The sequence below is a fragment of the Epinephelus fuscoguttatus genome, linkage group LG21 (genome assembly GCF_011397635.1).
Source record: "Epinephelus fuscoguttatus linkage group LG21, E.fuscoguttatus.final_Chr_v1".
Classification (NCBI taxonomy): Eukaryota; Metazoa; Chordata; class Actinopteri; order Perciformes; family Serranidae; genus Epinephelus; species Epinephelus fuscoguttatus.
Genome location: NC_064772.1, coordinates 5,986,704 through 6,001,408, shown reverse-complemented (window position 1 = coordinate 6,001,408; position 14,705 = coordinate 5,986,704). Strand labels below are relative to the sequence as shown.

The following is a 14,705-nucleotide window of genomic DNA, read 5'->3' as shown; positions in this document are numbered from 1 at the left end:
ATACAGGAAAAGTTTTTTTTTAAATACATGAATAAAAATGTGTGAATACATATGTAAATAAATAAATAAAAACAGAATTACAGAAATTAATAAATATATGCACATACATGAATTAACACAGAGATAAGTAAATATGGACATAAAATGTATGAATAAATACAGGAATAAATGGGTAAATATAGAAATAAATAAATGAATAAATGAAACAAGAGTCAATAAATATGGGAATAAAATGTATAAATTGATATGAAAATTAATGAATAAATACAGAAATAAATAAATGTATGATTAAATAAGAACATAAATAAATATGGTAATAAAATGTATAAACAGATATGGCAATAAATGAATAAATAAATGCATGAATAAATACAAGAATAAATAAATAGGGGCATAAAATTTCTAAATAAATATGGTAATAAAAAAGTAAATACAAAATAAATACATGTATAAATAAATACAAAAATAATTACATAGATTCTGAAATGCATAAATAAAAGGAGAAATTAATAAATACATACAGTCACCTGTATTTATTTTCTTACTTATTTCAGCAATTACTTATTCTTTTATTTATGTATTATTTTAAGTACATGTAGTTATTTATTTATTTATTTATTGATACCGTCCTCCATGCTACAAAACACATAAACCTGCATCCGCTGTACACTTAGCTTGTATTGCTATCCAGAGATCGTACATAACTCTTAAAATACTTATTCTGCTTTTATACAATGATCTTAGTGATGGTTTAAAATGAGGCACATTAATGTATATAAATGATGCCTTTATTGCTTCATTAGTCTTAATTTGCCTGTTATTCATCGATCAGGGGAAGCTGGAGGAGGCGCTGAGAGCGTTTGAGACACTTGTGCAGCTGCACCCACAGAGCCCCCGCGCTCGCTATGGAAAAGCCCAGGTACTGCACACAGTAGTACTGCACAATACTACAGTACAGGGTAAATTTACTGCATTGGCACTGCATCAAAACTACTGTGTCTACAGACAGAGGACGACCTGGCTGAGAAGCTGCGGAGCAACGACATGCTGCAGAAAGCCATCAACAGTTACAGAGAGGCTGCTGAGCTCCCTGATGTGACCTCTGACCTCCTGAGAGCCGCATTGAAGAGACGAGCTGAGAGACAGCAGTTCCTTGGTAACACACATACTGACACTACAGCTATTATGACTACTACAGACACTACTGCTAACTACAAAAACCTCTCTCTCTCTGAGTCTTTTGATGTTGATTCATTTACAAAGTTATTCAAGAAGACTCCAGACTTTATTGTGTTGTTGTGTATGTGTGTGTGTAGTGAGTGGGTGTTGACTTAAAAGCTTAAAATCTTGGCATTATTCGTGCCGTACTATAACCAGCTGAGCTAAGCAGCTGTGACATGATGATGTGTCTCAGCAATCTGTGTATGTTGTGATATCACCTGCAGATGATTGAAGTCTGAAGTTTGTTGTTTGTTGTTTCCTCTTCTCCTTTCTCTTTGTCTCCTCTCCACGTTTCCTCCTCTTCCTCCTCACTTTGAATTGCCTTGTTGCTGAAATGTGATGTATGAATAAATTTGCCTTTCCTCCATATAGGCAACAGACTCAGAATTATAATCTAATATAATCTATAATAACATAATAAAATATAAGATAACTGAGAACATTTTCAGGACTGTGTTTTTAAGACTAATTGTACATGAAAAGCTGAACTCACTCATACATTATTGTCTCTGTCAGGTCGGATGCGCGGGTCTCTGGCGACTCTGGAGAGGCTGGTTCAGATCTTTCCAGAAGACATTAGTCTGAAGAACGAACTGGGCGTCGCCTACCTGTTGCTGGGAGACAACAAGGGTGCCAAGAAGGTTTATGAGGAGGTGTGTGTTTGTGCTGATAGCGTTACCAAACACACCTGTCTGTTAAAGTGACAGGAGTTTGTAAGAGGTGAAGTGGTGCTTTACACCTGTCTTTCTTTTCATCTCTGATTGGTTGTCCATACCCACAGGTTCTGGCAGTTTTCCCCGGTGACGGCTTTGCTAAAGTTCATTACGGATTCATTCTAAAGTCAGAGAACAAGATAGCAGAGAGTATACCATTCCTGAAGGTGAACACACACACACATGTGCACATTTGAATGTCTGTATGTATGCCTGTGAGGACCATCATTAGCACATTCAAATGCTTTAAAGAGACCAGGTGACAGTAAATCAGTGCCTCTTATTTTGGAACACTAGCCCTTTTTACACAAAAATTGTGCTATAAAGCTGCTACAGAGTCCCTTCTCCAAGCCCCCATTGCATTTTTATACGTAACATATATGTCAGCAGTACTTTATAAACAATAATAATGGCCTAACATGTCAATAACAAATACTAACCATCCCTGTTTTATGGCATCTGATTTCATCCTCTGTTCGGACAGCAAGGAGCTCGTGGACCTCATTGTTTTCCTAATTTGTGGTCATTGTCAGCCACTGTTCTTAACTTAGCTGCTTTATAAATCTGTCGCGGTGTGTTGCACGCATAAAGTGTTGTCAAAACGTCACACCCGTGCTGCCCGTGATGCCGTCCTGCCAGCTGTCTTGTTCATTCAGACACTGTTCTGGCACTGTTACTACCTCCTGTGGAGGCTTAAAGGTGACCACTACTTCCATTCTGCGGTCGTACCTTATATATAGCAAGGGAGTGTCAGTTTCCATTTTGAGTCTGACTTTAAATGAATTTATTTTAATGTAGTATTGTTATATTGTTATTGTATTGTTCAATCAGTCAATCAATCAATTTTATTTATAAAGCCCAATATCACAAATCACAATTTGCCTCACAGGGCTTTACAGCATACGACATCCCTCTGTCCTTAAGACCCTCGCAGCGGATAAGGAAAAACTCCCCAAAAAAACCCCTTTAACGGGGAAAAAAAACGGTAGAAACCTCAGGAAGAGCAACTGAGGAGGGATCCCTCTTCCAGGACGGACAGACGTGCAATAGATGTCGTACAGAACATTTCATCCTGCCCAACTATGCTAATACCAGCCAAGACATAGTTTTTCTCCAGGTGAAATGTAACTGATGAATCAGGTTTTTCTAAATCCCAGATTACAGAAATCTGGTTTCTTATAAAACTTTCTGCAAAGAGTCGACATTAACCTGGTTAATAAAGTGCAAGTAAACCCACCTCTAAAATACTAAATACTGATTCATGTTTTTACCTGCACGCACAGCAGGTTAGATGCATATTTTTGTCCACCACAGTATTTTCTATTCTATTCTATTCTATTCTATGTTATTTTTTATATATACATTTATTCCTATATTTTAACTGCACTATATGCACTACTTGTTTTGCATTTGACAATAAAGAACTTGAAACTTGATTGAAATTATGGATGATGAAAAATGACAGAAGTATCAGTAAATAAATAAAGACCTCATTAACACATAGACAGAACTACTAAAATAAATAAATGTAGTTGTACAAAAATGTAAACAAAAATTTTAGATATTTATTCATGTCCTGTTTAGCTTTTAGTCATGTATTTATGCATTAATCTGTTTATTTCCATATTTATTTTGCTTTTGTGCATTTGTCAGCATTTATTTATACTTTTATTTATGTATTTATTCACACATTTATTTGTTTATTGGCACTTAAGTCATTATTTGTCCTCCATATGAAATGACACATCCTTAAACCTGTAGCCATGACTTTGAGCTAAACCTGATTCTTTACAGTGAATGTTTAAACCCTTCAACACACAACAACACTGCTGTTCTCTCTGTGAGCAGGAGGGGCTAGAGTCGGGTGAACCGGGGACAGATGACGGGCGTTTCTATTTCCACCTGGGTGACGCTCTGCAGAGAGTCGGAGACAAAAGCGTGAGTAACATAAAAACACACACAGAAGTCGTGGTTACCTACACAGTAAGTCTGTCACTTAATTCCGAACAAATTAAAGCTTCGTTTATCCTTCCGTGAGACATCAGGGCACAGGCCTTCACAGATGGCGAGCTAGCTTTGTGTATGCACAGAGGCGTTCATGCTCAAAGTGTTGCTCTTTGCCATGTGCTCTAAAAGGCGAGGGGTGTACGAACTTAACATTACTATTGGGACAATGAGTGGTGACAAAAAGTAGGCTACCTGGCTACAGTCGAAAACACTGACATACCGCCAAACATTACATTTGTGTGCTGTAATTATTACTGTCACTTTCCCTCGAGTCTAAATTATTTTATTCCACTTTGTTTCCCCCAGTGGCCACTCTTTACATGAGGCCATTTTTTTTTTAGCTTTTATAATGATCTCTCATGTTCTTCCACACCCTGCGGCAAAAAACTTTTCCCCAGATTGGTAACTATTTCTGTCCAGTAACTTAAGGCCATTTGACTGTCCCTGTGGCCTTTAGATCATTACGATCATTGTCTGTACTGACAAACCTGCTTAGGCAGTTTGCCCTCAAAGCTGTCCAAGTTAAACTGAAAAGTGAAGCACGCCCAGTGGATGCCTGGTTACAAAAAAGTAGAGGTGTATGACCAAGCGCCACAATAACTTTTGGAGCCCTCACATTTGTCCACCAGCAGATTTTTGAAGCTTGTAGTTTTTGGCCCTTCAGAATGTCTCTCCTCACATTTTTACACTTACTTGTTTTATATAGGAACAAGTGGTGCTCATCCAAGTTATTAAATGAGTTCCTTTACTGTATATGTAGAGCGTTGGTTGGGTCATAATATGGTCTTGCATTATGACATTATCCGTCCGTCTGTCTTTACCTCCAGGCATATTACTGGTATGAGCTGGGTCACAAACGCGGCCATTTTGCCTCAGTGTGGCAGAGATCTCTGTACAACGTGGACGGACTGAAGGCTCAGCCCTGGTGGACGGCTAAAGAGACCGGATACACCGATCTGGTCAAGGTAGGATGTCAGAGTGTGTGTATGTGTTTATATGTATGTGTATATAAGGCATGTTTTTTTTATGTACACTGTATGTATGTTTTGATTAAGACGCTGGAGAGGAACTGGAAGACGATCAGGGATGAGGCTTTAGCTGTGATGGACCAAAACACCGGAATGTTCATACCTGAGGAGGAGAACCTGAGAGAGAAAGGAGAGTGGGGCCAATACACAATCTGGCAACAAGGTACACACTCTTTTATACATATATGCATTGTACTGTATGTGTATATGTGTTAATCTGGTGTAATCTAAGATTATTGTATTTATGAGGTTTGTTGGTTTGAAACAGTTTTAGTCTTCAGCAGAAAATAATTCAAAAAAAAGACAAGACATAAAAGATTTCTTTTTAAAGAAGAAAAAAAATCATAAAACAAATTTCACCATTTATCTGAAAAAAAAATGTAGTTGCAGTTTCTCAAATGTGATTAAAGTATTTCATGCTTTATGTCTTTGTATGAGACTTCAAAATAAAAACAAAATTCTTCACTGTTTTCTGACTTTTAATTGATCAACAGAATCATTGATGAGTTAAGTATGAAAGTTAATTGTATCATTAGTGAGGTTTCAGTGTGTTTTGTGTTGTTGTTTTGTTTTGTTTGTTTTTAGGTAAGAAAGTAGGAAATGGGTGTCAGGGCGTTCCAAAGACCTGTGCACTGCTGGAGAGATACCCCGAGGCTACGGGCTGCAAGAGAGGACAGGTACACACGCTCACACACACACACTGACTGGATAGCCGTGGCTGGAGGCATTACGTTTTCAGGCTGTCCTTATGTATGTCTGTACCATCTTTCTGAACATGACAACTCAAGAACACCTCAAGGGAATTTCTTCAAATTTGGCACAAACATTCCCTTGAACTCGAGGATGAGCTAATTAGATTTTGGTGGTCAAAGGTCAAGGTCAGTGTGATCTTGCATCTGTCTCATTCTATCTCAAGAACCCCTTAAGCGAATTACTTCAAATTTGACACAATTGTCCTCTTGGACTGAAAAATAAACTGATTACAATTTTGTGGGTGAAGGTAAGAGGTCAAGGTCAGTGTGACCTCACAAAATATGTTTTTGGCTGAATTCATACACTAATAATGACAAAACTGCACAAACATGCCTAATAGGGCAAAATATTGAAGTGATGACACTTATATATATATACACTATATCCAACAGTTCAAAGGTCAGCTTCACTGTGACATCATAATGTTCTGCAAAAACACTTTTCTGGCCATTACTCAGCATCATATCTCAGGAACAGAAGGGGAGACATTTGGTCAGATACTGAATTGGTGACACTAATCTTGAAACTGTGCTGATTTTAGAAATGTGTGTGAAGCATCCATGTTTTCACAGACATGGATATGAACCATAAGAGAATCTTCTGGTACACAGAGGCATACAACCGCAGGGTGGTAATTCTAGTTTCTATCATTTCTAGATAAATGTGAATTTTACGTCAGCATCTTATTTTTGGTCATTTGAGGGTTTGTTGATTTTGAATAAACAAAGTCTTGGTTTCAGAATATAAAACTCTTATCACCAAATTCAGAGGATAAATACAAGTACACTGTGGTCATACTCAGCTCCACTGTCTTTCCCTCTATTTATCCCTGAAATTAAGAATGACAGGCTTATAGTAACAAGGCAGGTTCTGTGAATGCCCTGGCCAGGTGACACCCATGGTCTTCTGTTGCCTGTGTCTGAAAGACGGAGAGTCAGATGTGGAGATAGGCAACATTTCATCCAGCACTCACCCAGCCACAAGCTTCATAAGTTCTTTGTCTCTTGCAGTCTGCAGCTGACCACCATTAAAGTCCAGCTTTTGTTGTTTAGCCAGTGTAGGGCTACGGTCGACCTCCGTGGCTGCAGAGGGCTCACCTTTGGTGGGATGTACCTCCTGGAGCTTCACATTGTTGTGCTGTCAGTCGTAGTAGGTGTTTCAGGAGGTTTTAGGTTGTGTTTTGGGCAGTGATAAGAGTTTGATGCTGTGCTCACACTATGAGCAACACAGCAACAGCATACCAGCTACACTGTTGCTGAATCTTCGCTGAAGTGTTGCTCAACCACCTGATAACATTGTCATAGACTTGTATGTGTCTGCTACCTGCCACAAAGCACCTCGACCTAAAGTCATCTAAAGTTTTTATTTGGTTGAAAAAAATATGCTTTTGATCACTGTCCCAGGCTGCATTTTAACATCACATCACATTTCACTACCCCTTTGGATCCCTGTGTGCACCACAATACACAAAAATCTAGCATAGCATCAGCTAACTAAGCTAAATTAAACAGTACCACAGCTAGAAACAAAAAACAAATGATTGTTAGAAGCTTCACCGCGTCATTGGAGTGCTCATAAAAGTTAAGCCATATTTTGCTGATTTATTGCAACAGGAGCACTGGGTATTTTCAGCTACGCCACAATTCGCAGAAGCGCCATGATGTGCTCAGTTATGTGCTGAGCACTGTTTGGCTTTTTTTTTTTTCTGAGCACTAAGAGTTGAAAAATATTCTGCTTTGGGTAAAACACTGCGCTTGTCACTATCACTTTTTACACAGCCTTTCAATCACAATAAAGGAGAAGTGGGACAAATTCCACAAAGACCAAGTGTTACTGACACTTTTACCTCCATTGATATTCAGTATCATAGCAACCAGAAGCAGCCAAAGTGTCTGTCCAGCTGGACGTTTCCTGAGGAGCGCCTGGCATTTTCAGCTGAGAAAAAAAAAAAACAGTTTGGTGGACACAGGGCCTTAGTGCCACTACCTGGAGCAGTGGTGTTCTTTTCATCTTTCCTTCTCACAAAATCAAAGTAATGGGAATATTTCTCGGTGAATTTAAGTGTTTCCATCTTCCAAACTAGCTTACTGCTCTGTGACGTGCTCAATGACGATTATGAAAATGAATCCAGGGATGCTGGATTGATTTTTGGATTTCAAATCAGTAGGTTGTGACAACAAAGTAAGATTGTAAAGAGATACTTGTTTAGGGGGGTAACTGTAATATTATTACTGAAATTTTTGTCCAGAAACAGGTGTTATGTTATAATTAGGATCCTCTTCAGTTTGATTCAGCACAGTATAAACATGTTTGTGGACTGATACTGTGGAGCAGTTAGATGTGTCCATACGCTGATTACACGGATTTCATTGCTAAAAATATCCCAAAACTCTGGGCTTAAATTTAAAATAAAATCTGGGCTTTTACCCTCTGAACCAGGAAATATCTTGAAATAACTGTGATCTGATTATAGAGTGAGTTCAGTAAAGATAAGACTTAAAAATAACTGATAATCTGCTTATGTTTTTTTAATATGTATGTTAATGTGTGTTTGTGTTCAGATTAAGTTCTCCGTGATGCAGCCAGGTACTCATGTGTGGCCTCACACTGGTCCCACTAACTGCAGACTGAGGATGCACCTCGGCCTCGTCATCCCTAAACAGGGCTGCAGGATCCGCTGCACCGACCAGACCAGGTACTGTCTCCTCTTCATCCTAAATCATCTTCAGAAGCTGTGTTGCTTCAGAAGCTGTTTGGTCTATTCATGGATTAAACCTGCAACCTTGGCCTTATTAGCACCGCGCAGTTAGTCACTCCTTCTGGATCCTGCTGAACATCTCTTCTCAGACACACAAATGAATTTCGAATATGCCTACCTCCAAGCCAGCAACCTCCATGGCAGGAGGCACTATGTTTTGGGATTTTCTGTCTCATTCTTGTAAATGCTATATCTCAAAAATACCTTGAAGGAATTTCTTCAAATTTGCCACAAATATTCACTTAGACACAAGAAGTAATTGATCAGAATTAGGTGGTTGATTTTCCAAATTCTTTTATCTTCTTTGGTAAAATTTTTTAATGGGATTCAAACCCATGACCTTGCCGTTATTAGCACCACACTTAAACCATCTGATCTAATCGGGCACTGCATGTCTTGTATTTATTCAAACCAAATTGGACAGACATCCCTGTAGTCCTGATTTGCTTGACAACATACCCTCTCACAGCAGATGTTTTGTCTCATCATAGCAGCAAAATATATAATTGATAACCTTAAAGTCAGCTGCATTCCATTTAGGTGTGCCGGTTTTATAGAGAACAAAAAATGACTTTAAATATCAATAAATAAATAAATAAATAAATAAATACATGCATTTATAAATACAGGATTCATTAAATAAATTCAAACAGGAGTAAATACAGGAATAAATAAATAACAGAATAAATGACTGTTGAAGTAAATACAGATATAAATGAACCCATAAACAAATAAATAAATGTTGCAATTTGAATTTAAGTTTTAACAATTTGTAACAAATAAGCCCACTTGGTTTTCTGCCTGCACTTTATAATGTTTAATATTTTTTTTATTTTGTGTATTTTAAATTGTACAAAAAAAAAGAAGAAAGAAGAAGAAGAAGAAATAATAAATGCATAAATAAATAATAGCTAATAAGTATTCAGGACTTGAATAAATAAATATCTGAATTAATTTCTACATTTTTGCTGACCTACATTTTTTTTATTTGTGTTTCTGTGTCTGTATGTTAGGTCCTAACCTCTGCATTTATATCTTGATTTATGAATTTATTTTCCATATTTATCTAAGCATTTATTTACTATTTTGTGTATTTATTCCTGTATTTACTTTGTATATTTCTGTATTGATTTACTTATTTCTATATTTAATTATTTATTTTTCTATTCATTCATTCTAATGTCATTTTTTATCCCCCATTAAAAACACCTTGGATCTCTGGTGGTAGACATAAACATCACTAACATGTCATTCTTCATCATGTGCTGTGTCGCAGGGAATGGGAGGAAGGTAAAGTCCTCATCTTCGACGACTCCTTCGAGCACGAGGTTTGGCAAGATGCCGACAGCTACCGCCTCATCTTCATCGTGGATGTGTGGCACCCGGAGCTGACAGCGTACCAGCGCCAGACTCTGAGCCCCATTTAGATCCACCGGGAACCAGCACAGACCTCGTGAAAACAGTTGGATAGACTCGTCGGACCAGCTGATTCTTCTTCTGTGGATAAACTGCTAAAAACACTGACTACCGGAGTCTGAGGAGAATCACATGGCACGTTTTGACCGATGGACTAAGGATGGTTTTTGCTTCCTTTGTGGATTAACTACTAAATAATTGTCTGTCGAAGGATCAAACCCATCAGACTGAAGGATGGAAGTGAAAAGTTACTACTGACTTTACAACCTTTTACCAAAACACAAACACACGGTACTTGTTTAACCCGGGTTAACCCTGTTAGGACCAGGTTCAGGGTCCCCTCAGATTTCAAAATGTATTTTCTAGATCTGGAAATGTTTTGGAAAAGTCAGACCACGATTTCAGGTTTGTTTCCAGTTTATTTGCTTTCTTAACTGTAAAGAAACCAAAACCAGCTCTCTGGAGTCTGATGAGAGTTGAAACACTAACAGATTGAACAGAATCTCCGTCATTACACTTTAAAATGTCTCACACACAGTTTTAAATGAAACAAGCCTTAACTTTCACCACTATGCATTTTCCTTCAGTTTACTCAGTTTTTAATTTCACTTTTTCATCACATTTGCACAGTGAACAAGGAAACACAAGATATTATAAAAGATGTTTTATATTTATATTAAAAATAAATAAAAATCCAAAAAAACTGCAACCACAAAACAAAAGAGTCATTTTGTGTCTCGATATTCCAAATTCTTTCAGTGGCAACAGTATTTGTTTGTCCCAGTTTGTGTTTCAAAAAAAAGCAGAAGGAGGCTGAAGTGAAATCAAAGTTGAAAGAGGAAGAAGCAAAACTACAACAGCTTCAAGTGGATAATGAAGTTAAAATAGCTGAAGCTAGGGTTAAAGTTTATAACAGCTTCGATGTACCTGAGGGTTGTGATGAAGTGTCTGAACATAAGTGCCTACAGGACAGTCAAAACACTGAATATAAATGTTTCCTAAGTCCCCAAGCCACACCCTTTCGGCCTGGACCTGTATTATTCAACCCACTAAAAGCTCAAGAGGAAGCCAGTCTCGCCCAAGCAATTGCAAGCTCGCTCACCTTCAGTCGTCTTCCAGTTCCAGAGCCAACAATATTCACTGGCGACCCTTTGAAGTATACAGATTGGAAGATATCCTTTATGGCCCTTATTGGAGAAAAGCCCCTCCCGACCAGCGAGAAGATGTTCTATCTCAAAGGTAACCTTGCTGGGGAGGCACGCAAAGCCGTTGAAGGATTCTTTTATCGCAATTCAGAAGACGCCTATAAGGGAGCCTGGGTAACTCTTCAGGACCGTTACGGAAGTCCATTTGTGGTGCAAAGAGCCTTCAGAGACAGGCTTACGAAGTGGCCCAGGATAGCTGCCAATGATCCTATAGCACTCAGAGACTTTGCAGATTTTCTTCAAGGATGCGTGGAGGCTATGCCCCATGTTAAAGGTTTAGCAATTTTGAACGATTGTGAAGAAAATCATAAGCTCCTTAAAAAACTACCTGAGTGGTTGGTGCATAGGTGGAGTCGCAAGGTGGTAGAAGAACTGGATAAGTCTGGAGATTACCCGAGTTTTTCCCACTTTGCAGAGTTTATGCAAAAGGAGGCCCAGATAGCCTGCAATCCCATCACCTCCCCCCTTCTGATGAGCTTTAAGGCCACCGACGAGAGGGTTCCAAAGAAAGCCAAGTCATTTAAAACCAATGTTCAAACAAGGAAATATACCATTACAGCAGAGACCACAAGGCCAAAGCCACCTTGTTTGGTTTGTAAAAATGAAACACATGGTGTTGTAAAATGCCCAATCTTTAATGAGAAGACGATGGAGGAAAAGAAAGCCTTTATTCATGAAAATCATCTTTGCTTTCGGATGTTTAAGAAAGGGACATATTACCAAGGACTGCCATTGGCGGCACACCTGCAATATATGCAGCCAACGCCATCCAACCTGCTTACACATAGCGAAAAACGAAGACCTTGGGGAACCAAGCAACAATCTTGCAACTTCATCAGAATCCACAGACACAGAAATCCACAAAGTAATGGCCCATGCATTGACACAACATACTCGTTCTACTTCAAGCATCGTCCCAGTGTTCGTGTCATCAACGGCAGAACCCCGACAAGAGATCCTCACCTATGCCTTATTGGATACGCAGAGCAACTCAACTTTCATTTTGGAAGAGTTAGCTGCCGAGCTAGACGTCAACACTCAGTCAGTGCAGCTCAAACTCAGCACAATGACAGGCGTTAACACATTGATAACGAGCAAAACAGCCAGAGGTTTACAAGTACGGGGATTCCACTCTGACCATAAAGTCCGGATACAGCAAGCCTACACACGAGATTTCATCCCGGTGGACAAATCTCACATTCCCACAAAGAGTACAGCACGTCACTGGTCACATCTGAAACATCTGAAATACGAATTACCACCGCTCCAGGACTGTGAGGTGGGCCTGTTGATCGGCTACGACTGCCAGTCAGCTCTTGCTCCTTTGGAGGTTATAACGGGTGGCGAAAGTGAACCTTTCGCTCAAAGAACAGTGCTGGGCTGGAGCATCATTGGGTCAGCAAACCCCAACCTTGACAGACAAGGAAAACGGAGCCATGTTCATCGAGTTTCAGTGAAGGAAGTGCCATTACCACCAGCTGCTGATGTGTTGGTGTCCCAAGATGATGTTCATTTTATACACCCGCTGAGCAACAACATCAGGCAGAAGGAAGATGGACATTATGAAATGTCCCTCCCCTTCAAAGGCAGTAAGCCACCATTTTTGCCAAATAACAAAAGGCTGGCCACTATACGCTTGCAACATTTGAAGAGAAAGTTAAAGGCAAATAGGCAGTATTACGAACATTACTTGGCCTTCATGGAGGAGATATTTCAGAGAGGTGATGCTGAGCCAGCCCCCTCAGCAGCAGATGCAGAGGCTTTGTGGTACATCCCGCATCATGGCGTTTATCATCCCAGAAAGCCGGGCAAACTGCGAGTGGTTTTCGATTGTTCGGCAAAGTTTCGGGGAATCTCATTGAACGACACTCTACTGACAGGCCCAGACCTGATTAATCCATTGGTGGGAGTCCTTTGCCGTTTCAGGAAAGAGTCAGTGGCTAACCCCAATACGACACCAGAGGGGCACATTCTTTGTATCCAGTGGTCAGTGGCGAACGATACCTTTGGCTTCAACATCAGTGCAAAAGAGCACCCTTCAACGCACCGTCGTCTCCTCTCAGTTGTTGCCTCCCTTTATGACCCTCTTGGCTTCGTGGTTCCGTTCACCTTAAGTGAAAAGTGTGTCCTGCAGGAGATGTGTCATAGGGGTACTGGATGGGATGATCCAGTTCCTGAGTCCCCGCATGTACGGTGGGAGGAGTGGAAGGACGGTCTCCAGAGGTTGAAGGAAATTACCATTCCCAGATGTTACCACCCCTGCAATTTTGGCGCCATTGTTAGAGTGGAACTGCACCATTTCTCAGACGCCAGTAACACTGGTTATGGCTCATGTTCCTATATCAGATATGTGAATGATAAGGATGAGGTCCATTGCAGTTTGGTAATGGCTAAGGCAAGGGTGGCACCCACGAAGATTACGAGTATCCCAAGGTTGGTTGCTTTCAGCCGCTGTCATCGCTGCCAGGATAAGTGTCATGTTAAGGTCGGAACTGGAGATGAAAATTGATGAGGAATTCTTCTGGACTGACTCGCAGGTGGTGTTAGCCTACATCAACAATGAAGCACGCAGGTTTCACGTGTTTGTGGCCAACCGTGTTCAACTGATTAGGGAGAGCACAGACCCAAGTCAGTGGCGCTACGTTGATACAGCACAAAACCCTGTCGAACATACCTCTAGAGGTCTTTCCATCTCAGACATCTCCTCATCCAACTGGCTCTCAGGCCCTCAGTTTCTATGGGAGCAAGAGGTCATTCCAGCACCTAGCCCCTCCAGTGAGTTGCTCGTGGGTGATCCTGAGGTAAAGGCTGCTCAGTCGTTTACAACCCAAATTAATGAGCAGCAGGATGTCTTAAGTCATCTGAATCAGTTTTCCACCTGGACAAGGCTCGTCAAGACTGTGGCAAGAATCCGGAGGTTAAGGACAAGAGAACAAGGTAACCTGGTGACTGTGGAGGAGCGCAGGAGAGCTGCTGAAGCGGTCTTTAAGCTCGTCCAGCAGCAAGCCTTCTCCCAAGAGCTTAAGGTACTGCAAAGGAATCCCCAAGGAGGCAGTCTTTCTAGCTCAAGCCCTCTGTATCGCCTCGATGCCATTCTGGTAGAAGGTCTCGTCTGTGTCGGCAGGAGGCTGAAGGGGTCGACCCTCAGCCCAGAATTGAAGCACCCCATTATCCTCCCCAAAGATGGCCACATTACCAACCTCATCTTGTCTCACTACCATACCCAGATCTGCCACCAGAGCCGGGGTCAAACCTTAATGGAACTCCGAGCCAATGGGTTTTGGGCTATCGGTGGGAGCAAGGCGGTCGCTAAACTGATACACAAATGTGTGCAGTGCCGAAGACTTAGACGACCAGTTGAGGAGCAAAGAATGTCGGCACTTCCTCCAGAACGTTGTGAAGTTTTAGCCCTGTTCACATTTTGTGGCATGGACTGCTTTGGCCCCTTTGTGGTCAAGCGAGGTCGAAAGGAGTACAAGAGATATGGGCTCATCTTCACCTGCCTATCTTCCCGAGTGGTCCATATTGAGATGCTGGAAGATATGACCACAGACGCGTTCATCAATGCGCTCAGGTGCCTGATCAGTCTCAGGGGAGCGGTGTG

General features: G+C 40.5%; 1 protein-coding gene across 5 annotated transcripts in view; it reads left to right on the top strand.

Annotated features, from left to right (window-relative positions):
• Positions 1-10,624, top strand: part of unm_hu7910 (un-named hu7910) — a 61,947-nt gene extending 51,323 nt beyond the window's left edge. For all 5 annotated transcript variants that reach the window (XM_049564625.1, XM_049564622.1, XM_049564623.1 and 2 more), the window contains 10 exons: positions 833-919; positions 1,006-1,156; positions 1,738-1,874; positions 2,003-2,101; positions 3,783-3,872; positions 4,769-4,906; positions 4,997-5,132; positions 5,555-5,646; positions 8,284-8,417; positions 9,757-10,624. In XM_049564625.1, coding sequence (XP_049420582.1) covers positions 833-919; positions 1,006-1,156; positions 1,738-1,874; positions 2,003-2,101; positions 3,783-3,872; positions 4,769-4,906; positions 4,997-5,132; positions 5,555-5,646; positions 8,284-8,417; positions 9,757-9,907 — 1,215 coding nt within the window. In that variant the 3' untranslated portion in view covers positions 9,908-10,624. The remainder of the gene's footprint in view (positions 1-832; positions 920-1,005; positions 1,157-1,737; positions 1,875-2,002; positions 2,102-3,782; positions 3,873-4,768; positions 4,907-4,996; positions 5,133-5,554; positions 5,647-8,283; positions 8,418-9,756) is intronic.
• Positions 10,625-14,705: the final 4,081 nt, after the last annotated feature.